The sequence below is a fragment of the Dipodomys spectabilis genome, unplaced genomic scaffold, assembly GCF_019054845.1.
Source record: "Dipodomys spectabilis isolate Male_0828 unplaced genomic scaffold, ASM1905484v1 ptg000002l, whole genome shotgun sequence".
Lineage (NCBI taxonomy): Eukaryota > Metazoa > Chordata > Mammalia > Rodentia > Heteromyidae > Dipodomys > Dipodomys spectabilis.
In genome coordinates, this window is record NW_024870679.1 from 21,317,932 (window position 1) to 21,342,819 (window position 24,888).

A 24,888-nucleotide genomic window follows, 5' to 3' on the forward strand; every position below is an offset into this window, starting at 1 on the left:
CTGCTATATTTATTTCTCTTTTTACATTGGCAAATAATCCATTCAATGCAAAATGAACAAAACTGGATATACCAGCTGTTTAAAACAAACACTAAAATATTACTTTCCCTACCCAACTCCAACCAGAAACAATGCAAAACTTAGCAGATTTTTAGGTATATTTTGACATTTATATGTCATTCCTAGTTTAAAAAATGTTCTTTGCAGTACTGAGGATTGAACCTTGGGATTTCATGCTTGCTAGGAAAGTGCTTTACCAGTTGGGCTATGCCTTCAGCACTCCTTTATGCTTTAAATAATTACCATGAATGCAAAGGAGAGAAATTCATATAAAAACTTAAAAGAATCTCACTGACCATTTCACTAGTGCCAATTATAGACAAAGTACTAATGTGCTTAAGATTAAAGAAAGTATAAGGTATGGGACATGATCAGGTAAAGCATACATTTAAGTGAAAAGGAATACAATTAGATAGGAACTAATACATTTAGTAATTGTAATAGAAGTTATTTTGTGGGAATTTGTTTCATTTATATATATGTAGTATACCTGATTTTCCCTCACAATTTATGTACTAAGCTATAAATGTTCAATTGATTGTTTTCTATTAATACTTATAGTCTGCTTTGTTTATATTTTATAAGTTTACTTTTAATAGAAGCATTTTAGCTACTAGACACTTTTTTTTCTTGGGGCTTGAACTCAAGGCCTAGGCACTATCCCGGAGGTTTTCTGCTCAAGATTAGCACTCTACAACTTGAGCCACAGTTCCACTTTTTATTTATTTATGTACTTATTTATTTATTTATATTGGAGATAGTTTTGAAGACTTTCCTGTCTGGGCTGGCTTTGAACCATGATCCTCAAATCTCCACTTTCTAAGTTGCTACGATTTCAGGCATGAGCTACTAGCACCCAACTACTTGCCACTTTTTAACATTTAAATGATTAGTAAATTCATAGGTGCAATCAAATTAAAATTCTCTAATTCTTCAAAACATATACTTTCTCAAAATGAAATTTTGCTGTGGCTTGATACTTTTTTTGAATCCAATTTTTTTGGTACTTGAATAGCAAGCACTATAGTTTTATGGGGTACTTCATTTCTCTTTTATTCTTTTATTTGAAATTATCTTCCCATAAAAAGTGGTAGATTTAAGTGCTGTGACTTTTATTTTATTTTCATTTTAACATAGTTCTCTAGTTATGTTTTTTTTCTCTTTCACATGGCAATTTGTTTGAAATTTCCTAGTTGTAAAACCTAAATTGTAGCTTTTATCTTGCTGAAAACTGTAAAGCTAGGTTTGCCCACAGAATTTGCTCATTGATTGACTGCTAAAACATCATTGTCTTTACAATTTTAATTGAAATCACCTTCTTCTGGATAATCGTTAAGGTCTTTTAAAGTGTTTACGAAGAAATTGGGATCTCTTCCAGGTTCATCCATTGACAAAATTACATTAACTGGTTGGTGGATTGTTTCATCAACCTCAGCAATATCATTATTAATCTGTTGCTCCTCTAAAGTAACTGTTGATGGCTCTGAATAAACATTTCCTAAGTGGTCCATTACAGGAAGCAAATATAGTTCTGGTTGAAGAGCCTAAAACACACCAGAAATTACAAGAAAACAATTACAACAATTAAAAACTAGAGTAAAACTTAAAATCAGCATAAATTTAATATGTCATACGTATGGAGAAGCAAATGATTTCAGTTTCAGTTCTGATTCTTGCTTTTCTGTCACCTAGAAATAAATAAGAAAAATTAAAGTTTTTTAACATTTACTACTCATTTTTACTTTGTTTTTTCTCTAGAGAAGGCACATCCATCCATCTATCTATCTATCTATCTATCTATCTATCTATCTATCATCTATCCTATGTCACACATCAAATTAAAAGCTAGAACCATGGCTAGATTCTACAGAGTGCTGAATATAATCTTATATCCTATCTACTGTAGCAAACATAGAAATTCTATTTTATGATCATTGCTTTTAAGAAAGTTACCATGTGTTTGGCACTATTCTATATATATTACATATATTAGCTGAGTTAATTCTTACAATTTCTTGTGATAGGCACTAATATTATCTATTGTTTATAGGTGAAGACAAGCAGCAAAGAAAAGTTAAATAACTTGTCCAAGATGCTATACTAGGGATTTCCCAAATGGTGACTCAGAAGCAAAGAATCTGGCTGATCTAACTCCAGAGACCATTTGTGTGCTTTATGTCCTATTTATCAATCCTTAAGAGTTAATTTATTATTTATAATTTTTTAATTTAAATTTTGTTTCCTTTTGTATTTGAGCTAGGGCTCCCTAACTTTCCCTGGCCTATAATAACAGTGCAAGTGACCCTCCCAAGGGCAGGTAAATGGACAAAGACAAAAAGAAAAGAAAACAACAAACTGTCTTGTTTCCAAGAGAGTTCATTTCATTAGAAATATAATATGACAGAACACAGAGACTCGGAGATATAGTGGCTTGTTAGATTGGAAATTTCCACTAAGAATATTCTCAACTTAAGCAAGTTCTATAGAAAACTACAAATAAATAAAGCCAGCTGTTGCCCAAGCAAATAAGACCATTTTCTCTAGAACACAAGGATTCATATAAAGTATTTTTAAAAACTACTCTTTCAAGTTAAAAATTCTAGGGTGAAGAGTTGTGGTACATTTCCGTATTCACAGCTACTCAGGAGATTAGTATAATCACAGCTCAAGGCCAGTTGGGCAAAATAATTATACTCCATCTCAACCAATAAGTCAGCATTTGTAATGCTAGCTATGCAGGTGGCAAAGGTAGGAAAACTGTTGTATGTATGTATACAAAAATATGAAACTCTATCTGGAAAAATAGCTAAAGCAAAAAGGGCTGAAAGTATGAATCAAATAGTACAGCACCTGCCTAGGAGGCACAAATTTTCCAGTAGTGCTTAAACATTAATTTAAAATACATTTCCTATAGAATCACATTAAAAAGAATCATATTTTAAATGTTTCCTTTTATTCTCAATCCCATCATTTCAATGCCTAATAATATATGAATGAACTTCATCTTTTATAATGTATATGTTTAGTGATATTTGCATTCCATTATGATTTCACATCTCATGTGTTAAGGAACTGAGTTAATAAGCATTTAAGAGACACAATTTGATAAGGCATGCTTTCCTTTAAGTAGAAGGAAAACTTACCACAGCTAAATTGTTTCCAATGCATTTCAGAAATAAAAATTTTTCTGCAACAGCATCTTCACCAAGAAAATCACCAAGGTGCTCCCTCAAGGCTTGTAAGGTAAGTTGAGGAGATACTCTGAAATATCATGAAATGCACTCAATATAAAAGTAAATCGATTTTCATGTATTAATTATTCAATAATTTTAGTTGGCTATCACAAAAACAATGATTGAATGTGTCAGATGTATCTTAATGTAATATGTTTATACAGAACTTGACATCTAGATCTGCAGTAACTACTTTTCAAATAAGTGATTTAAAAGTCTACTCAGATGACACAAATAAGCTAGAGGCATGGCTCAAGTGACAGAGCACTTGCCCAGCAAGCTGAAGGCTTTATATTCAAACTCCAGTTCCACAAAAATTATACAAATGCATACTGCTTATGAAAGACCTTTTATACTGAAAAGGAAAATGATTTCTTTGCTAAATTACCTCCAAGTTTTTCAATTAGAACAAAATTTTGTCATGGAATTTATATGCTGTTCATAGCATATGAGTACTGCTTTGTTATAGCAGTATTCAATAATGAGTTAGCCCTCCCTGAATTACAGAAGTGTATATACAAGATGCAGGGCACCGACATCAAATACATTGAAAGCAGGGGTTATACTGTGGGGGAGGAACATACAAAGAAACAAAAAAATTACAGGGTACATTATGAATATGTTAGAAACCATAGCAAGAAAGAAAAAAAATATTTGTGTCCCTATCTTGGGGTTCATTTCGCTTAACATCATCTTAAATGGTCATATGTACATAGCTTTTAACCTGCTCTCTTGTCGTACACATGTACTAGTTATTGCAAATAAGAGAAACCAGTAACCCCTCTGTACAGTATTTTTACAATAAAAAACATACAAAAATAATGAGTTAGCCATAGACATTTATTATGGTTGTTTAGCAGAAGCTAGTCCTAAGAATATCTTTAATGATCAAATGCTGCAAAGCATCCTTTTGCTCACTAGGAACATTCCTCAGTGTCTGAAAGGTAGAGCCATCATTTCTGATTTTTTTTTTCCTAGGCTCTTGTTTGTCTAGGATCTTCTGGAATATATGAGAGAATTTGTTCATTGAACCAATGTTGAAACAACAAACATTTATCAAGCATCTATCATGCATTAAACCTTATTCCAAGGGATGGTAATACAGAAATCAATCAAATAGTCAAAAATATGCTTACAAATATATTTTAACTCAATATACAAGTCTTTAAAAGACATTTCTCCTTTTCTTCGTTGCTCTCTGATCTCTTCCATTCCCTCTCCCACTACCTCTCACGTGAAAGAACAGATGCAGGCAGGGCTACCGTGTTCCTCTCTTTACCTTGCTGATGACAGTAGTGAAAGACAATTGGCACAGCAAGGAATACAAATCTGAAGATCAACACCAGCACATGGGAAGGCTATTATCTGGCCCAAAGCCATGCCCCAGTACATGTATCAGGAAGCCCAGGCTCCTAGGCCTTTTTTTTTTTTTAAACCATCTTCTCCTTTTAGGACTATACCTCATTCTGAGATTATAGCTCAAGCAGTCCTCATTTTGGCATGGCAAAATTAATAAACCTTCATTTGTTTTCTCCAAAACCCTGACCTCATTATTTATGGATTGATATTAAGTTCAGTGGATTGAATTTCTAGTAAAAGAAATAACAGATGGTTGACTATTTGAAGTTCTGTGTGTTTCTGTGAATATCAAAATACATGCATATGAATAAATACAAACAACACACATATGTATATGTTTTAGTTCTCAAACAAGTTTTTAATAACAAATTTTTCTCTAAATTCCTTTTTTTTTTCCAGTTGGAGCCTCACTATGTGGCTGAGGCTGGCCTCAAACTCATGATCTTCCTGCCTCTCAGTTTCCCTAGTGCTGGGAGTGCACCACTATGCCCAGCTAACTTCTCTACAATCCTTTAGTGTATAAAATTAGTAATATACAGTTAAGCTATACACTATTTTCTAGGTGATGGTATTATAACTAAGTGACAACTGTTCCTACCACAATGTTTGGCTTAACTGTTACATAATGCTATTTACTTCTAGTATGTATTAAATTAAGTATGGATCTATCACATGGAAAAACATTTTTCACTTATACTTTTAATAATTTTTGAAAATTTTTATTTATAATTGCCAGATAACATACTTCTTTTCAGAAAAAAAAAACATTAGGTATCTTATTACATGGCCACAAAATATTTACCTTATAAATCCAGCAGAAACAAATTCATTAATAACCTCCAGTGAAACAGTATTTAAGTTATAGTTCCATGATCCTTCAGGGACATAAAAAACATGAAGTTCCACCAACTAAATGAAAAGAACATTAGTTAAAATATTTCTACAATGAAATAAAATGTCCAATAGAAATTTAAATTTACTAAACACAATTGAACTAAATAGGAATCATATGCCTCCCCTTAAACAAACAAAAAAAGAAAATGAAGTCCTCCAAATCTGTTGTTAGTTTTGGGCACTTGGGTACAGTTCTCTTGGAAATCATGACATAGATAAAGTGTGGATCCTACATCATCCCACACCTTTGACAAGTGGTGTTCTTTCTGTAGCCTCTAGTAGAAATACTACACGGAAAAGGCCAGTTTTCTTCTTACCAACCTTCTTCCCCCTCCCCCTCAACATTCTTAATTCCATTTGCATGGTCTTGTGGAATCCTACTCTTTGTATAGTGTCTCTCCACTAGAGTTGTGAGTGATGCAGGCTCCCAGAAATTGCAAAACTGTTTGGGAAGACTGTTTGTGCCCCAGAATTTCAGGAAGCACTTATTGTTGTTAATAGGGCACATCTGCTAGCATATATTGTCTTGTTGTTTTTTGTTTTTTTTTAAAAAAAACACCTACTTTTATTTAATGTTTTGTAATAACTGTATACTCCTATTTATTTAGGTGGTCATGACAGAAATAATTATGGCAAATCAAACCTCATCTTTTAGTTAGTTGGAGGAAGACTGATATTCACTGTCCTTAAAACTAGAAAGAATTAAATGATTATACTGTACGTGAAACATTAAGTATCTGAGAAAACTTAAGAAGATTCAATAGGACCCACTATTATTAGAATTAGTAATTTTATGAGATGAGGCTGGTTCTTGAACTGCTAGTTTTGCTTGTTTTATGCCAAGTAAATTACTTTGATGATAAAATATTAACCAGTAAATTGAATACTTGTCATATGCTACATTTTGAATAACAGAACACTTAAAAGATTCGTTCTTTACTATTAAGTAAATCATATTAACAAATTTGAGGGTTGAGGCATGTCTCAAATAGTAAAGGGTCTATTTTAAACCAAAGTACCTCCAAAAGGAAGAAAGAAAAAGAAATGTGCCTTTATGTAAGTGTATTAGTACATTACTTAGGGAAAAAGTTCTTTTTTTGGGGGGGGGGGGTCCGGTCGTGGGGCCTGAACTCTGGGCCTGGGTGCTGTCCCTCAGCTCTTCAGCTCAAGGCTAGCGCTCTACCACTTGAGCCACAGCGCCACTTCTGGCTTTTTTCTTTTTGCTTATGTGGTACTGAGGAATTGAACCCAGGGCCTCGAGCATGCAAGGCAAGCGCTCTACCACTGAGCCACCTTCCCAGCCCCAGGGAAATATTTCTTGAACTAAACATTGTACACATGTTTCTGAAAGTTTGTGTTTTCAATGTTTCATTTCAAAGTAGTAAGATAGTAAGAAAATACTGAAAATTTTAGTTTCAAATTTAAGGTTGAATATTCTACTAAATAAATTTGAAACTAAAATTTTCTATTCTATTAAATATTCAACCTCTAATTTAATCTTATATTCTTGACTTTAATGGAAGAAAAACTCATGAATAATATTTCTGCCAAAACAATGTACAATATATTAAAAGGTAATGAAAAAAGTCATGAGTAATATTTTCATTAACACTACATATACTATATTAAACATAAATGCACATACACAGATACACACACATTTTTCTTTTAGGTGTCAAAATGGCTAAACAAGGCACTGTTGAATTGTTTCTACTTAAAATATTGATATTATTATGGATTTTCTGTCATATATGTATTCATAAAAGTGTTACATAAAATATTTTCTTGATTATTTGCTGAATTTTTGATGCCCACTTTAATTTTACACCAACAGTAAGCACCTTAATTTGCCTCAGACTATTGCTGACTTCATGAGGGTTATAGACAAAAACCAGTAAGTATAAAAAACACTAACAAGTTAGATAGCATATTAGAAAGTGGTGAACATGGTAATCACTTGAAAAAAGATTACAAACAGAGTAAGAAGTTGAGCATAAGTAGCTCACACCTCTAATTCTAGCTACACAGGAGGCTGAGATTTGAGGATCACAATTCAAAGCCGATCTGGGGCAGGAAAGTCAATTAAGACTCTTTAACCACAAAAAAGCTGTAAATAAAGCTGTGGCTCAAGTGTTACAGCACTAGCCTTGAGCTGAAAAGCTCAGAGATAGGACCCAGGCCATAAGTTCAAACCCCAGGACTAGTAGCTTCCTTAAAAAAAAAAAAAAGTAAGAAAAATTGAGATGATACAGGATGGAGGAGGGATGTAGAAGTTTTCAATTTTAAATTGAATAATTGTGTTGGTTTCAGAAAAGAGGTAAAATCTGAGTAAAGACTTAAAAGATTAAAGTAAGCTAAGTGAGGACTAGAGAGAAAGAGTCCGTGAAAGGCTAAAGAACAGCCTTATGTGGATACATGCCAGTATGACCAGCAGAACAAGTTAGGGAGAGAATAGTAGGAGATAAAGCCAGGAAAAAGGAGAAAAAGGGAGCACAAATTAGGTAGGGCCTCCAAGTCATAATAAAGTTTTCATCTTGTATGACTGGAAGCAAGTGCAGGGTTTTAATAAAAGTATGACAAAAATCTTACATTTCTGTTTCATATGGAAAATTCTCTTTCTATATATCTTTATATTTATGTATACAAATAAAAATACTATGAATGCCCAAATATTTACAGTTTAAATTCAGAAGTTGACAATTTGTCATGTTTACTTTCTCTTTCTTGGTGGAACATTCAAATACTTTGACATGCATCTTCTAAAAAAAAGGATTTTTCTAACATCATTACAATTTTTAAATGTTTTTATTAGTATATATCATACAAGAGGGGAGTTCATTGGGACATTTCCATGAATGTATATAATGTAATCCAATCAATCTCCCCTTTTTATTCTCTTATCTGCTCTTCCTTCCTAAAACTATCTCAACAGGTTTGTTTTATTTTCATATACTGATCATCTATTTAAATGATAATTCATCCTTTTTCACCCTCTTGCTAGTATCCATGCCCGCAACAAAACCTGTCACATTCCTTCTCTCCCATCTTCCCAATGATCAATAGCTTTAATTGAGGGTCTTTATGCAGTTTTTCATATATGGTTGTGTATATCTCACAATTATTTGTCTTCTATCTTCCTGTTTCCTTTTGCCTTCCCTTTCCTGAGTCCCTTAGTTAGACTTGTGTTCTATGCACATAGATATACATAATAATGTACATAGATATATGTATGCATACACGAATATGTTTATATAGCTTTCACATATGTACATGTGAACCAAAATATCTCTTGTAAGAAAAGACTATAAAAAGCAGAAAAGAAAAACTTCTATGAAGCTTTGGAATAACTGAAGTATGAGATAATGATTCAGACCAGTGGACTATAGTAGATATGATATGAAGTAGTCATTATTTTGTATGCTAAAACTACAGTCAATGTATTGGAAGTGAAGTTTATAAGAAGACTCAAGTATACAAAAAATAATCCAAGTATGAGCCAGGTGTTGGTGGTTCATGCCTATAATCCTAGTTATTCAGGAGGATGAGACCCGAGGATCAAGGTTTGAAATCAGCCTAGGCAGAAAGTCTGTAAGAGTCTTATCTCCGATTAAGCACCACGAAAGTTGGAAGTGGAGCTGTGGTTCAAGTGGTACAGCAGTAGCCTTGAACAAAGGTTCTCAGGGACAGCGACCAGGCCCTAAGGACCAGCATACTCACAAAAAATAAAATCAAGCTTGACTCTAAAGCATCTGACCTTTAAGATAGATTTATCATTGTCTGAAACTGGAAAAATCACAGCCACAGCTTTTCTGGAAAAGGGGAAAAACCCAATTTCATATTAAGTTTGAGAAGTTTATTGATCATCTAAATGGAGATGTCAAATATCAGTTGACAAAATATAGATATAAATGTATATATGTAGATATATACGTATATAGATATATACATATGAATCTGGAGTTTGGAAAAAAGGACTGAGATTGGAATAAAAGTGTGGAAATACCATAAAGTTGGTATTTAGATCTATTAGACTGGATCTATTAGAAGATCCCTGAGGAATGAGTAAAGAGAGAAAAAAAGCTGAATCCTGAGATAATACAATATAAAGTGATCAGGAAGATGAGGGCTGGGAAGGTGGCTCAGTGGTAGAGTGCTTGTCTTGCGTGCATGAGGGCCTGGGTTCAATTCCTCAGCACCTGCTTATGCAGAAGAAGCCAGAAGTGGTGTTGTGGCCCAAGTGGTAGAGCGCTTGCCTTATGAGGAACAGCACCCAGACACAGAGTTCAGGCCCCACAACCAATAAAAGAGAGGGAGGGGAAATTAGGAAGATAACAATTCAGCAAAAAAAGACTGAGAGTGGATGTACAAAGAAATCCAAGTCAATTTGCAAAGTGAAAGAATTATATCAAGAAAAAAAGTTGACTGTATCAACTGTGGTGAACAGATATCTCAAGTATAGTTAGGGAAAGAATTAACTAACAGAGTAATGAAGAGGTGAGTTTAAGAACAGCAGTTTTATGAAATATGAAAGCTTGATTGGAACTAGTTTAAGACAGAATTGGGAAAAGATATTTGGAGTGTGACAAGGTATAAAATATTTGTGTTGGAAAGGGGAAGAATATGCAAAGGTGACAATTAATATGACTGCCTAACAAAGATTTTGCTTGAGAATAATGATGAATTTAAAGAAAGTCCTTATGCTGATGTCTTTTTCTCCAGCCACATTCAGCTGCTCAGGAGAGCAGAAGAGGAGGAAGAATGAATTAACCAAGGTTGCTGTTTTAAAGAGGGGTACAATGAAGCAATGAGAATAAGAGCAAAGGAATATTGATTTAACCTAAGTCAAGAGGGAAAAGTCAGTTGATAGTTTTTTTTTTTTTAAGTGACAAGATCAGTTTACTGGCAGTCTCAATATAGTAGCAAAGAAAGAGTGCTAGAGATACAAGGAGTCAGGTGATAGGATAGAGAAGGTGAAGAGAATGATGGGACCAACATCTAACACTATACACACAGTGTTATATTAAACCACTTTATTAAAACTTTTCAAAACTAGTAAAATATTTTTTTCTTACCTCTGATGAGGAAGGTCGACTTGGATTGAGTAACATTGTCTCCAGTGTCTGAATGGAATAATTACCAATTGAAATTTTGGTTGTTTTTTTCTCTCTCTTCATTTAAGTGGTATTAAACAAATGTAATAGATTTTTTTTTTTTACTTAAGATAGCATTCTCCTTATTTTTGACCTGTAATTTGTTCAAGAAAAGAAACATATAAAATTTTTAAAAAGACTCAGAACAAAAACTTCGGAATGTATAGAATCTTACAATAATGAAATAAAAGAATTAACTCGGGTGAGGAGGCTGGTGATTGAAATAAAATGAACATAAATCCTAAACAAGTAATCCTCAACTTATGATAAGTGTAAAAGCAAAACCAGACTTCACTTTCACTTTTCCAGGACTATAAATATGTGATTTAATAATCCTTGTAATGCTGGGGAACAATAGTGGCCATAACACTCAGTTATAAGAGTATATAGCTGATATTCTAGTGGACTGTGCTGTTATAAGCTACACTATTCAGTAAGCTACATCACCAGCCTGTGGGAAGGGACCACCCACATTAAGAGCTCCCATGCCCCCCTTAAAGTTCCCTGGAGACATTCTCACAGATATATCCATAGGTGTGCCTAATCTAATTTCCTAGGTGCTTCTCAATCCAATTAAGTTGATGCTAAAAAATCAACTACCACAGATTCCAAGGCCACATTTGCTTATCATAATGAACTATGGGTTTGTGAAGATGTTTGAGGGTCAGTAGCAAAGCTAACTATCAATTTAAGAATATTTTGAGCTAAGCACCAACGGCTCATGCTTGTATTCCAACTATTCAGAAAGCTGAGATCTGAGCTTTGTGATTCAAAGCCAGTCTTGTAGGAAAGTCTGTGAGACTCATCTCCAATTAACCATCAAAAAGCCAAAGTAGAGATGTGGCTCATGTGGCACTAGCCTGAGGAAACAAGCTGAAGGACATCACCCAGGCCCTGAGTTCAAGCCCTAGTACCAGCAACCAAAAGGAAAAAGAATATTTGATATTCTGTTTTTTCCTAGAAATAAAAATTCTGTTAATTTTGTTCCTGCCTTATTTGATAATAGAGCATACAAAGAGATGGTTAATGAACTTTTGAAATCCCAAATAATTATTTCAACTGGGAACCTGACATTGTATTTAAGCCTACAAATATAGCAGAATCTCATATATATTAATCATATGGTTTGGGAACCAGAAAAGCAGATTTCTAGTCCTATGTACCCTAAAAAGTCACTGATTCAATTGCTTTGTCAAGAAAACCACCTTGATGTTTTACAGCTCTATAATTTTTGATTGCTTGATTGGCCAGGGAATGGAAAAGTAGTGATAAGGATAGTCTTTATTTATTTATTTATTATAGAAAAAAAGAAATTAGAATACAGTCGACTTGATACCAGATGATAGGAGTAGATCTTGACATAATCCTGATTTTTTAACTGTATTTTTTTTTGTTTTTGGAACTAGGGATCGAACCCAGACAGTTGTATTTGCTTGTGAAGCACTTTGCTACTGAGCTACATCCTAGCTCATAATCCTGATTCTTAAATCATCAAAGGGGTCTGATCCCATAAATGGTTACTTATGCCTTGAAAGATTTGTTTTGTCAAGTTCATGGTTAACCTATGAGTAAAGTTCTAATTCATGAAAAGGGTGGTTTTAGGTGAACTGCCTTAAATGCCTGCAGGCACTGCAGAGCCTGCATATATTTGGGTCTTAAGACTTGTAGACCAATTGAAGAAATAAGCCTATTTTTCATATAAATACCAGTGTGAACAAAAATGGCATATTTGTCTTGAAACAAGTCTCATTGTAGACAAAAATGGCATGGTGGACTTATGATTTTCTCAGGAATTTTAGATAAAAGGGGGTCTCATAGAGAATAACACAAAGGTGCTGGGAAGGTGGCTCAGTGGTAGAGTACTTGCCTTGCATTCATGAGGCCCTGGGTTCGATTCCTCAGCACCACATAAGCAAAAAGAAAAAAGCTGGAAGTGGCGCTGTGGCTCAAGTGGTAGAGCGCTAGCCTTGAGCTGAAGAGCTGAGGGGCAGTGCCCAGGCCCAGAGTTCAGGCCCCAGAGGAAGAAAAAGAAAGAAAGAGAATAACACAAAGGTATAAAATTAGAATTTATGTTAGAAAGGAACTAGAATTTTTTGGTATATGCCATCAAGACCTTTTGACTAAGAATGTTTTTCATAATTCTAAAATATTAAGAGAATATTTTCAGCAAATTTCTGTTCACCTAAGTACAAAAAATTATGTTTTTAAAAGGACAGAAGTATCTTGCTCTGCATAAAGCCTGTTTTATGCTGTGAGACCCTCTTTCATCTAAAGTGTCTTAATATATCCTGAGGAAATCCCAGACACACATTACAATAATGCTCTGCTTCCTAAAAGGTATTTGAATGCCTAGTTACAAGCATGTCTGGGGGGTAGGGTAGCTTACAATATTCGACAAGAAATGTACTCATTACCTTACTTATATAGCTGTAACTCCTCTATACATTACCTTTACAACAAAATAAAATTAAATTTAAAAAAGAGTATCTCAAAGCCTGTATTCCAAAAATGGAAAAAGCTTAAGACTGAAAATCAGCTTCAGGAAGTAGTGCTGGGGCTCAGAGTGGTAGAGTGTTAGCCTTGAGCAAAAAGAGCTCTGGGACAGGCCCTGAGTTCAATCCCTGTGACCAACAAAAAGAAAGAAAATCAGCTTCAGGGATACATTTGAACACAGAAAACCAACCTAATCTTATTCTTCTATTGCTTGAAACAGAACATATTTCCTTATGAAGGAATAGTTTTTGAAGCATGTTTGGTGACTGACTTTTACCTCTTCATTTTTACCTCTTCAATTTTTGAGAAGCCTTTTGGAAGGGATTGTAAGAGTTATAAGTACTGAGCTGAGTTAATCTGCTTTCTCTGATTAAGACAAGATATCTGAGATAATCAACTTATAAGATTTATTTTGGTTCAATATCAAAGGTTTCCATCTATAGTTACTTAGGCTGTTGTGTTGGGCCAGTGGCAGCACAGTATTCCTTGACAGTAGTGCAAGCCAGAGGAGGTAGGAAGTGAAAGACAAAGTACTAGGTTTATAATATCCTCTTTGAGGTCACTCTTCTAGGCCCCCTGCCTACAGATTTTACCACCTTCAAATATCATCATAGGCTGCTAACCATGTCTTTAGTATATGGGCCTTTGGGGAACTAAAATAATAAACGAATAATATTTTAGAGTAAGGATATTTAATGATACCTTATTGCCTAAAAATAGGTTATTGAGCTAAAAATGCAATGAAGTCATATGACCTATACTATTGTTGCATATCTTAAGACTTTTTGCAGTATCATCAAATTGGATTTCCTTCTAGTTCTACATTCACATGTGGAAACTATTATTATGTTATATGATCAGTGTCATGGAAAGAACATAGTGTGTATGTAATAGAATAAAAGAGATGTAAGTATTAATTTAGTTTCTCTTCTGCCAAAACTAGGTGATAGACATAAGCAAGTCATTCATTCTCTTCAAACCTCAATTTCCTTAGCAACTATAAAAGGGCTGGGAAGGTGGCTCAGTGGTAGAGCGCTTGCCTTGCATGAATGAGGCCCTGGGCTCGATTCCTCAGCACCACATAAGCAAAAAGAAAAAAAAAGCTGGAAGTGGCACTGTGGCTCAGGTGGTAGAGCGCTAGCCTTGAGCTGAACTGCTGAGGGACAGCGCCCAGGCACAGAGTTCAGGCCCACGACCGGACCCGAAAAGAAAAAAAATATAACTTCACTATTTGAGAGAGGAGTTATTAACATGAAGTTCTGTTTTAAATTTTATCCTACAGATTTCGTTTTTAGTTAAATGACAAAGTAAGGCATATACATTCTGAATTAAAATACTAACATAGACCTTATGAACTAACAAAGCAGAGTACTAATTGAATAAGGTGAAGATCTCAGGAAAATTTTAAATTTAAACTGACAAAACATAATGACATTTCTTTCTTGCTATCCGTTATTTTACATCCTCTTGGTGTCAAATTGTCTTTATAGCATGGCCTATAGGTCTTTAACTCCTTTAAGGTCTGAACTCTGATAAGACCTTTGGAATATTTTAGATTGTGGAAAGTCAAAGAACCAAACTTGCTTATTTAGGAAATATGTAATTCATGAACTACATTTGTTACTAAGCATTTCAGATGCAACTGAAATTAAAGGAGCTCTGTTTTATTTATTTAGCATGTCTTCATGTATTTATTAGCCATGTGTATTTCTTTTTCTAAGACTGTCCAATTTGTCAACTGACCGTTGTTCTGCGATTCTTGTGTATTTTGGGTATGATTCCAAAATTATTGTTATTCATTTTATAACTGGCAGATTTATCTCCCATATTGTAGATTTTCTTTTTTTTCTTACCCCAAGACACATCCTTTATAAGACACACAGTTACAAAAATGAAAATATTTGGTGTTGAAGATAGCAATATATTCCATAAAACTTAAAAATAAAAACAATTTTTGAGACTATTTAAAACTAATACAAAACTTTAAAACAATACTTTTCCTCACAAAAGGAGGAGGTAAAGGGTTGGGCCATGTATTCCTTTAACTCCTTTCTAGCCTTGATATTCCCAGTTAATACCTGAGGAGTTTATAGGTATATTCTACAACTACTATAAAATAGATAATCTTTTACTAAAGCTACTTGTGTTTAAAATTACAAATATATAAATTATGAGCAAGATTTTAGCATATTTTAAATAGTCAAAGCACTGACAGAGGAAACAGTTCAAATTACTACTGGGGAAACAAAAAAATATTTATTGAGCTTTCTTTCATATTCTTTACGCTCAGAATTTCATCTCGAAAACAATTTCAGGAAGTTTTTGAAATTTTATTTTGAAATGAAGAAGCAGACGTTTAACAGTTTTAAAAGGCGTGTTCAAGGTTATTCAAGGAATTAGTAGGACCAGAATTCAATCCCTGCTTTCTCATCCCAGTCGTTATAACCACCTGATGAATGACTAAAGTTCACCTTTTTTTTTTTGTAAGCTCATAGAAACGGTTCTGTAAATGGGATTTGCCGGTCCAGGGCAAATCGAGGGATTTTCCCACTGCACAAACCTCTTATAATGCATTTGTTTCTTGAAATGATTTACGATGAAATGATTCAAGCTCATGGACAACTCCAAGGTATCGGGAGGCGGGACTCCCCTAACAGCCACGGGAAACTTCAGCACTGTGTATAGGTGCGTGTCTGCGGGTCAAAGACACACTGGCTGGGCCTCCATTACTCCGGATCACATCCCAGAGCCTAGCTCTCCTCAACACCCGCTTCGGGCTTCCAAAACAATCACTACCGCCCCAGCGCAGGAATCAACGGGCCCGACACACACACACACACACACACACACACACACAAGGTTTCATTTACACAAGTACGGCGAGGGCTCCTCCCGCACAGGACGCGGTGCCCCCGCCGGCCAACACCGACTCCCGCACGGCGTCTCCGGGAGGCCCGAGGCGACCTCGCCGGCCCCGCGGGCCCGCTCCCGCCGGGCCGTTACCTCCACTCCGCGCCCCGCACCGGAGGACGCCGGTTGGTCCCAACCTCCAGGGGGCGGGTGACTCACCAGACCCGGCCCTCCCCGTCCGGCCGCCCGTCCCGCCGCCGCCCCACCCCTCGGCCCCCGGGGCCCGACTCCCTCGGGCATCTCATTTCCTTTCGAGGTCTTCCTTCAAAGCCCCGCTCGGAGGGTGGGCGGGCGACGCCAGACTCCTTCCTTACCTCTCCCAAACCAGCATCTCACCAGGACAGAGAGGACCGGCGAGCGGCCGCACACGCCCACTGCCTCTGCCGCCGCCTCCGCGCTCACCGACGGCTCCGCCCCCACCGACGGCTCCGCCCCTCTCCCGCCTTCACTTCAACCTCCTCTTCCCCCGGCCCGCGCTCCGACGGGGGCGGCAGCGGCGCGCATGCGCACCCAGGGTGGAGTCCCAGACACCGGGCCGGAAACTTAGAGACAAAGTTGGGAGCCCCGCCCCCGCCGCGCGCTGCCCCTTCGTCTGGCCCCGCCGCTCCGCCGCCCCTCGCTCCGACGCGTCAGCCTCGGCTCCCGTGCGCCATGTCTGGGTCCTCCAGCGTCGCCGCGATGAAGAAGGTGGTTCAGCAGCTCCGGATGGAGGCCGGGCTCAACCGCGTGAAGGTGAGGGGGCCGGGGGAGTCGGCGGGACCCGTCCGGCGGCCCGTGGCGGCCCTGGCTTTTCTGGAGGACGCGCGTCGCGAGGCCCGCCGCCGCCCCGGAGCCGTCCGCTTTGGAATCACTGTCGCGCGGGACGGCGCCGCGGCTGGGGGGGGGGGGCGCCATCGCCCTTCCGTCCCCCCGCCCCGGCTTTCCTGGGCGGGCCGGCGTCGGGGCTGAGCCGCGGCCCGCTCCCGTGGCCCGGGCCGCTCCCTCGGCCCGGCTCGGCAGGCGCGGCCCCGCCGCCCGCGCGCGGGTCACGCCCTTCCCCTTGGGCCCCGCCCGCGGCCCGCACCTTTCCCAAGCCCTTGCCCCCGGCGTGAGCGCCAACTTTCGATTCGGAACCGACGTGTTTCTCCGTGTCACCCGATCGTTCCCGAACCTACTCCCACGACTCGATTCTTCCGTTCCCGTCGCCCCGGAACACCGACTTGCGATTCTGGGATAACTTACTCCGTCGAGAAGCACCTTTTCCGAAAGTCCCGGAGCCGCGGGTCCTTCCGGTGCCCCGTGCGCCTAGAACAAAGCCTGCCTTTCATACTTAGCTGGGCACTGCTTGCTCCGACTGACCCCAAGGATGGCCATTTACTGACGCGCACGTTCGAGAAAGTGATTGGGGTTGGCCGGTCTTGGTCCCATTTTGGCGTTTGGTTAAGATTACGCTTTCTTTGGGATACTTTGGGGGGGAAAGCCATTTGTGGGTATTGATATGACAGACAGTCAAGCGCCTTTCCAAGTGATTGGATTTACCTTGCAAAGTCTATTTAGGATTGGCTTCTTTCTGATGCGATAGGTCAGGTTACAAGTGAAAGGAAACAGTGTGAATCACAAATTTTGCTACAAGCAGCCATGCTCCAAGATGATTTTGATTTTATCTTCCCCAGGTTAGTCTCAATTCTTGAAATGTTTTGTGGAGTAACGACTCCGATTTAGCTTCCTTAACTAGTAGTGTGTAGGACCTAGCCAACTTAATTGTGTCCCAGAGGGAAATTCCTATCAGTCTTGGTTTGGAATCTATTTCTATAATCTACAAATTCTTGCCTTATCCTAGTGGCTAAGTCCAGCCTTGGCTGGATTTACCTGTGCAACTTGAAATCTTTTTCTTAACCATTATTCTATCGTACAGTGCCACTAGTGTAGATTTAAGTAAGCTAGGAGAGGAAAAAAAGAATGGCTGTTTAGGATGATGATGAGAGCACTGATTACAATTATTATGGTGGTATTTAGCTTTCCTGGGTTGCCAAAGAAAATGAGTTGAAGCCTAAGACTCATTAGATTTCCTTCACCTTGAAAACACTGTTTTCTTCTCCAGCTCTCTTCTCTAGGCTTCTGGTTGGGATGGTTAAAATGATCATAAGTGACCTGACCTTTCGAGCTCTGAATTTGCCTGATGTTAGGGCTGAGGTAAGAGGGACAGGATATCCCACTTGGGTTTTTAAATGAGTTTTGTCTGCACACACTTATGATATGGTTAGGTACCATTTCACTTACGCCTTTGTGCTAGCTGCTTTTTGAGGTATTTTTAAATTAGCACACTCTTACACACTTATGTTTATACTATGTTTGAGTACTGCTGATTTTTAAAAAATGGGCCAGGGCAGTTAAGTGAAAAGGGTCATTAATACCTGTGCAAGGTTACAAATTCAACCTTGTGGATGGTGGCTAAGCCTGTTTGAGTCCCGTTTTCCTGCAGCTTTTCAGTGGTAGTTATTTCCCTAGATGTTGGTCATTGTGATCACAGCAAAAATGTCAACTCAAATGGTTTGGGTGATTCATGCCTGTAATCCTAGCTACTCAGGAGGCTGAGGTCTGCGGGTTGCAATTCAAATCCAGTAGTCAGGAAAGTCTGTGAGACTTATCTACAATCAATCAGCAAAAAGCCAGAAATGGAGCTGTCGATAAACTAGTAGAGTGTCATCCTTGAGCAAAAAAAGCTCAGGAATAGCACCCAGGCCGCAGTACCAGTACCAAAACATTAAAAATGTCAACTCGGACATTTTCTCTAACATTGCCACCTAGTCAGTCATTATTTAACTAATTGCTTTTCTTGCAGGCACTGCCAGCTGCTAAGCAGCAGTCATTTTACCTTATTCTTAGTGCCTAAAAGGATAGCTGGCACATAATGGTATTTGAGAAGTCTGTGAAAAATGATTCCATTTGGGCATTGCTTACATTTTAAGGAAAAAATTAACAGGCAATTTTTTAATTGCCAGTTAATGTAAATGAACAAAATACTGCAACATCATGAAAACTAGTATTACCCACTAGGCCCTGTTTTTAGATACCAGGTTTGTAAAATTGCTGGGTACAAGTGTTGAAATACAGGGACCTTCCACAGTTAACTAACCTGTGGAAACTGACTGCTGTATGAACACATAGTTTCAAGAGTTACATATAGTTACATTCATCTCAGGATGGCAAGATTCTTTTATTAAGTCTGGAAAATAACTAATACTAATAGACAATATTCTTGTAAGAAGTCCATATAGTAGGCAGGGGTTGGTAAATATGTGGTGATTCTCTTTTAGGGATGGCTAATATTAAACCAAATGATGAAGATATTTGATGTCATTGGTATATTTTTAAGTCATTCATGGTATACATCAAACCACTGAATTCATTGTTTTGGTATTAAGAGTACCATCATCTGTTTACAAAACTGTAAACAGTGACAACTGTCTACTCTGTGTTACATTCTTTTCTCTTTTTTTTTTTGGTTGGTTGTGGAGCTTGAACTCTGGGCCCCTCAGCTCTTCAGCTCAAGCCACAGCACTACTTCCGGTTTTCTAGTGGTTTATTGGAAATAAGAGTCTCAAGGACTTGCCTGCCTAGGCTGGCTTTGAATCTTGATCCTCAGATCTCGGCTTCCTGAGTAGCATGTCACATTCTTGAAAGTAGCAAATCTTAAGACCCTTTCTGGGTGAGCAAGACTGTCTTTCAGAAACTGTACTTGCCTAACTATGATTCAGTGATGTTCACATATGTATGCATTGCTATTTACGTAGGAGCTTAAGGCATTGCTATGGTCTTCTGGTTATCTTGCTTGTAACCTGCATAATCTAACCAGAATGTATACAAATAATAGATGTTTATGTGAATGACTGCTTGAGTTTGTATAAATTTAAAGAGTATAATTGGATTATTTCAGTGTTAAGAATTCTAATACATTAGTTATTCACAGTAGCAACATCACAATATTACTTTGAAGCAAGTTTACTGGAATTTAACATTTTTTGCTTAACTTCTACTATCATGTACTGCTTTTGATAAAAAAAAAAGATGTAACTATAACCCTTCGGTACAGCATCTTTAAGATAAAAAAATCAAAAAACAAGATGCTACAGATTGTACTTGAATAGCCTATTATTGAGCAAGATGTTGCTGTGCTGTGTAGATAAATGTAATAGTACTTTGTACTGAATCACATGATGGCTTCTAATGAGAAAAGAAAACATACTATAACTCAAGTCTTATTTGAAAGTACTTGGGGAAACCATTAAACTTTACCAACTGGTATTTCCTTTCCCTTCTCTTATGTATAGGTTTCTCAGGCAGCTGCAGACTTGAAACAATTCTGTCTGCAGAATGCTCAACATGATCCACTGCTGACTGGAGTGTCTTCAAGTACAAATCCCTTCAGACCCCAGAAAGTCTGCTCCTTTTTGTAGTCTAGTAAATCTTTCAAAGGTAAGTTGTCTTAAATAAAACAAAATCCCATATAGTAGGAGTAACAGTCAAGTTTTCATTTTCAGTCTTAACCATATAATTTTGTTTGGCTCCATTAAGTTATTATGAAACCACTGTGTCATCAGCCATGTGTTATTTTTTTTTTTCATAGCTTTGGCCAGATACCTGTTGTATTCACTTTACAATGTGGCTTATTTTTCATTTTATATAAAACTTGGTTAAGTGGCCTGATGATATTTTGCTCAAGTATCTTAAATACGACTTGGATAAGAACCCATATTTCATAATAGAAGCTGTATCTCAGCCATACTTTGTGGATACAATTTGTAGCAATTTAGGAATAGGAAAGGATATCTGACTGTACAAGCATTGCTTCTGAAGAATTTGAATGCATCTCCAAATTAACTTCTTATAGTGCATATTACAATATAGTAGGATCTGAGGTGAGGCTCTGGAACATGCATTTCTTAAAAGCCCTCTCATTTTAAGTATAGATGCTGATATTCCTAGTCTTATCCTGAGTATGATCTGTTTTTTTTTTTTTTGTTGGTCGTGGGACTTGAATTCTGGGCTTGGGCACTGTCTGCACTCTTCAGCTCAAGGCAAGCACTCTACCACCTGAGCCATAACGCCACTCCATTTTCTAATGGTTTATTGGAGATAAGAGTTTCATGGACTTTCCTGCCCAGGCTGGCTTTGAAATGTGATCCTCAGATCTCAGCCTCCTGAGTAGCTAGGATTACAGGTGTGAGCCACTGGTGTCTGGCCTAGGTATGATAAGTAATTTAGTAGTAAGTAGTACAGGAAAGGAACTTTTCTTGATCAGCATACCTAGAATTTGTCCATTAACAGAGTTTTCCTCTAAAGAGGAAAAAAAATTTTTGTGTGTGTGCTGGTACTTGGGTTGAAATCAGGACCTCCCACTTTCTCTTAGCTTTTTTGCTCAAGGCTGGACCACACCTCTACTCCCAGCTTTTTGCTGGTTAATTGGCTTTTCTGCCTTGCATTTTAGCCTCCTGAGTTGCTAGGATTGCAGGCATGAGCCACCAGTGCTCAGGTAAGGATTTTTATTTTAAAAAATTAAACATCATTGGGAAATTTTATATTCTGCCTTTTAAAAACACTAATAAACTGTGCATCAGGTTCACACCTGTAATTATAGCTACTCATGAGGCTGAGATCCGGAATACAGCAGTTTCAAGCCAGCTTGGACAGAATCTATCTCCAAAATAGCCAGCAAAAAAAAAGCCAGTGGAGGTGTGGCTTAAGTAGTGGTGTTAGTAGAGCAAACCCAAGATCCTGAGTAAGAAACTTAAGTACTGCCTCTCCCCCAGAAAAAAATCACTAATGAATTTCCCTATGTTCTTTATAAATAAGTCATACTATAATTGTTCATCATTTAATATTTAGGTTTCCAAATCTGAGGTTACAGGGAAGAAAACATCTTTATTCTTTGCCTCTTATTAAGTTAAATTTCTAGAAGTAAAGTTATACAAGGAATAGACATTGAAAAGTTTGATAATATTTTAAAACCACTGTCAATTTATTATTTTCCATGACCAGGAGCATGAATGAGTGGTTTCTTTGCTGGAACTCTTGCCGATCATGTTTCTTTTTCACCATAACATTTTGTTTATACTTCTTCAATATCTGTGGTAAAATGCTTCAAATTTTCAAATACAAAGGTAGACAGTCTGCTATTCTGAGTTTAAATGCTTTACTTTGTTTTTCAAAATAAAACTGATTAGTATACTTTTTTTATCTTTTCATTACTAATTATTGCCATAGTCAGTATGTGGGTTTGGGGTTTATGTGTGTGTTAGTTTTCTTTTGCTTTGTACTGTACTGTATTTTAAAAACTATTTGTTTTTAAGACATGTTTGTGGGCTGGGAAGGTGGCTCAGTGGTAGAGCACTTGCCTTGCATGCATGAGGCCCTTGGGTTCGATTCCTCAGCACCACATAAGCAAAAAGAAAAAAGCCGGAAGTGGCCCTGTGGCTCAAGTGGTAGAGTGCTAGCCTTGAGCTGAAGAGCTGAGGGACAGCGCCCAGTCCCAGAGTTCAGGCCCCACGACTGACCCAAAAAAAAAGATATGTTTGTTAATATTAGATAATTCAGTTATGTAAACTAATATGTGCAAATGTTAGTTTATCCACTTTACTATTGAGTTACATTAAGGCTGTTCATATTTTTATGTTCTAGAAGCATTACTTGCAGTCAATAACCTTAAACATTTCCTGTGTAAAGGTTTAGGTAAACAGATGTGTGATTATATCCTAAATATTGCCAAACTGTTCTAAATATTTTTGCCCATTTTTCAAGAGATGTTCAATCTTGCCTATGTAATTATAACTCCTCTGTATGGTATTTTCACAATTAAAAAAGAGATGTTCAGATTTTTCTTGATACTCTTTATTTTCCTTTATTATGACAATGTGTTCTAGCAGTAGTCTTACTAAATCAACTTGTATGGTTTTGTTTTGTTTGTTTTTTGGTCATGGGGCCTGAACTCTGGGCCTGGGTGTTGTCCCTCAGCTCTTCAGCTCAAGGCTAGCTAGTGCTCTACCACTTCTGGCTTTTTCTGCTTATGTGATGCTGAGGAATTGAACCCAGGGCCTCATGCATGCAAGGCAAGCACTCTTCCACTGAGCCACCTTCCCAGCCCAACTTGTAAGTTTTAAGTATTAAAAATAATGCTAGGTACTTTACAGTGCTTATGAAAGTGGAAAAATAATTAGATTTACTCCCTACCACATAACAGGCTTTTCCTACCCTATTTCTCATTCTTCAGAATCCAGTCTTACAGGCTTAAAAAAATTTCAGATAAGGAAACAAGCTCAGATTTGATATAATTGATAATTGACTTTGAGGTGAATCCTTGGTGGTGAATCTTATCAGTGACTTTGGAAAGGATTGTTTAACAATAAACCCATTGTAAGTTGAGAGTGCATTTAGTATATCTAACTTAACAAACACAATACCTTGTTAGCTCTCAGTATGCTGTAGAATATTAGTTGTTTGCCCCTTCACTTTTATTTTTTTGGTTGGTTGTGGAGCTTGAACTTAGGGCAGGGCCTGGGCACTCACTATCTAGTGTTTTGCTCAAGACTAGTGCTTTGAGCCGCAGTTCCACTTCCAGTTTTCTGGTGGGTAACTGGAGATGTCTCACAGACTTTCCTGCCTGGGCTGGCTTTGAACTATGGTCCTCAGATCTGACTCCTGAATGGCTAGGTGTTCAGGCATGAGCCACTAGTGTTGACTAGGAGCCGTGGCTTGCTGCTGCCATCAGCTATCTGGAGAGTACCATACCGAATATCTCTAACCCAGGAAAAGATCACAATCAAAGTCTGAAGTAGTTTCTAATGATTGTGTATAGCTTTTACACTATTGTAAACTTCGGAAATATAGTCCAGTCAGGGACCTTACGCTGTTAGAACTGTTCAGAGAATGAGCAATTTGTAAGAAGCTGTGAAATACATAAACAAGGACAAAGGTAATTGAGTGTTGTGTGTGTGTGTGTGTATATGTATAAACCGATGTATATACAGATACTTTACCCTAATTCACCTTTATTTCCCCTTTCAGGATCTCCAGACTATTTCCTATGAACCAGTGAATATTCAAGAGAGAGAAAGTTGAAGCCTGTACAGAACCTTCTCTGTAACACACGTGCCATAAAATACCAACTTCTACTTAATGTCAGTCCTTAACATCTACCTCTCTGAATTTTCATGAATTTCTATTTCACAAAGTTAACTGTTTTATATACACTGGCAATGGCATACAATAAAATACTTAATGTAAAGGTTTTCTGTTTTGTCACTGATATTAATGTAAAGCTTTTCTGTTTTGTCACTGATATGAAATACACTGTACATTATTCTGTTTTCAATAAGGAAGGGGTTTCTAGTGTTCTAGTTAACTTTGTTTGGAAGCTGTACTGGGGTCTGAAGTCAGAGCCTTGGATTGTTTGGCAGGTTCTCTACCATTGGAACCACACCCTTACTCTTGTACCTCTAACCCCTCTACTACTTTTTGTACTAGTATTACCAGTTATATCCAGAAGCCAATTAACAGATGACATCATTTAACAAAGTTGTAATGGAGGAACCAAAAGTTAGCTTCTGTAGTTTGTAACTCCAAGTCATAATAAATCATTTTGCTTTTAAATTTTACCTTCTAATGAAAGGCAAAGAATTACCTTAGAAATTTGACCTCCAGTTTAATTAAGATTGTGTGCCAGACACTTGGGATCCAAAATTTGTCTAGTATTAAATCAGGAATTACATGCTATCTATCACCCGTAATTTCTAACTTCCAAGTTCTTTGAGTAT

At 37.4% G+C, this 24,888-nt stretch overlaps 2 protein-coding genes across 6 annotated transcripts in view; one reads left to right on the forward strand and one right to left on the reverse strand.

Moving 5' to 3' along the window:
• Spata1 (spermatogenesis associated 1) overlaps window positions 1–16,501 on the reverse strand; it is a 69,798-nt gene extending 53,297 nt beyond the window's left edge. For all 5 annotated transcript variants that reach the window (XM_042680404.1, XM_042680412.1, XM_042680389.1 and 2 more), the window contains exons 1-6: window positions 16,414–16,501; window positions 10,619–10,790; window positions 5,455–5,561; window positions 3,204–3,321; window positions 1,695–1,748; window positions 1,376–1,604 (exon numbers count right to left, since the gene is read on the reverse strand). In XM_042680404.1, coding sequence (XP_042536338.1) covers window positions 1,376–1,604; window positions 1,695–1,748; window positions 3,204–3,321; window positions 5,455–5,561; window positions 10,619–10,720 — 610 coding nt within the window. In that variant the 5' untranslated portion in view covers window positions 10,721–10,790; window positions 16,414–16,501. The remainder of the gene's footprint in view (window positions 1–1,375; window positions 1,605–1,694; window positions 1,749–3,203; window positions 3,322–5,454; window positions 5,562–10,618; window positions 10,791–16,413) is intronic.
• Window positions 16,502–16,654: 153 nt separating this feature from the next.
• On the forward strand, window positions 16,655–24,364 carry Gng5 (G protein subunit gamma 5). The gene is made up of 3 exons (XM_042677115.1): window positions 16,655–16,831; window positions 20,410–20,554; window positions 24,140–24,364. The coding sequence occupies exons 1-2, from the start codon at window positions 16,751–16,753 to the stop codon at window positions 20,533–20,535; spliced, it is 207 nt and encodes a 68-aa protein (XP_042533049.1). The 5' UTR covers window positions 16,655–16,750; the 3' UTR covers window positions 20,536–20,554; window positions 24,140–24,364.
• The last annotated feature ends 524 nt before the right edge of the window (window positions 24,365–24,888 follow it).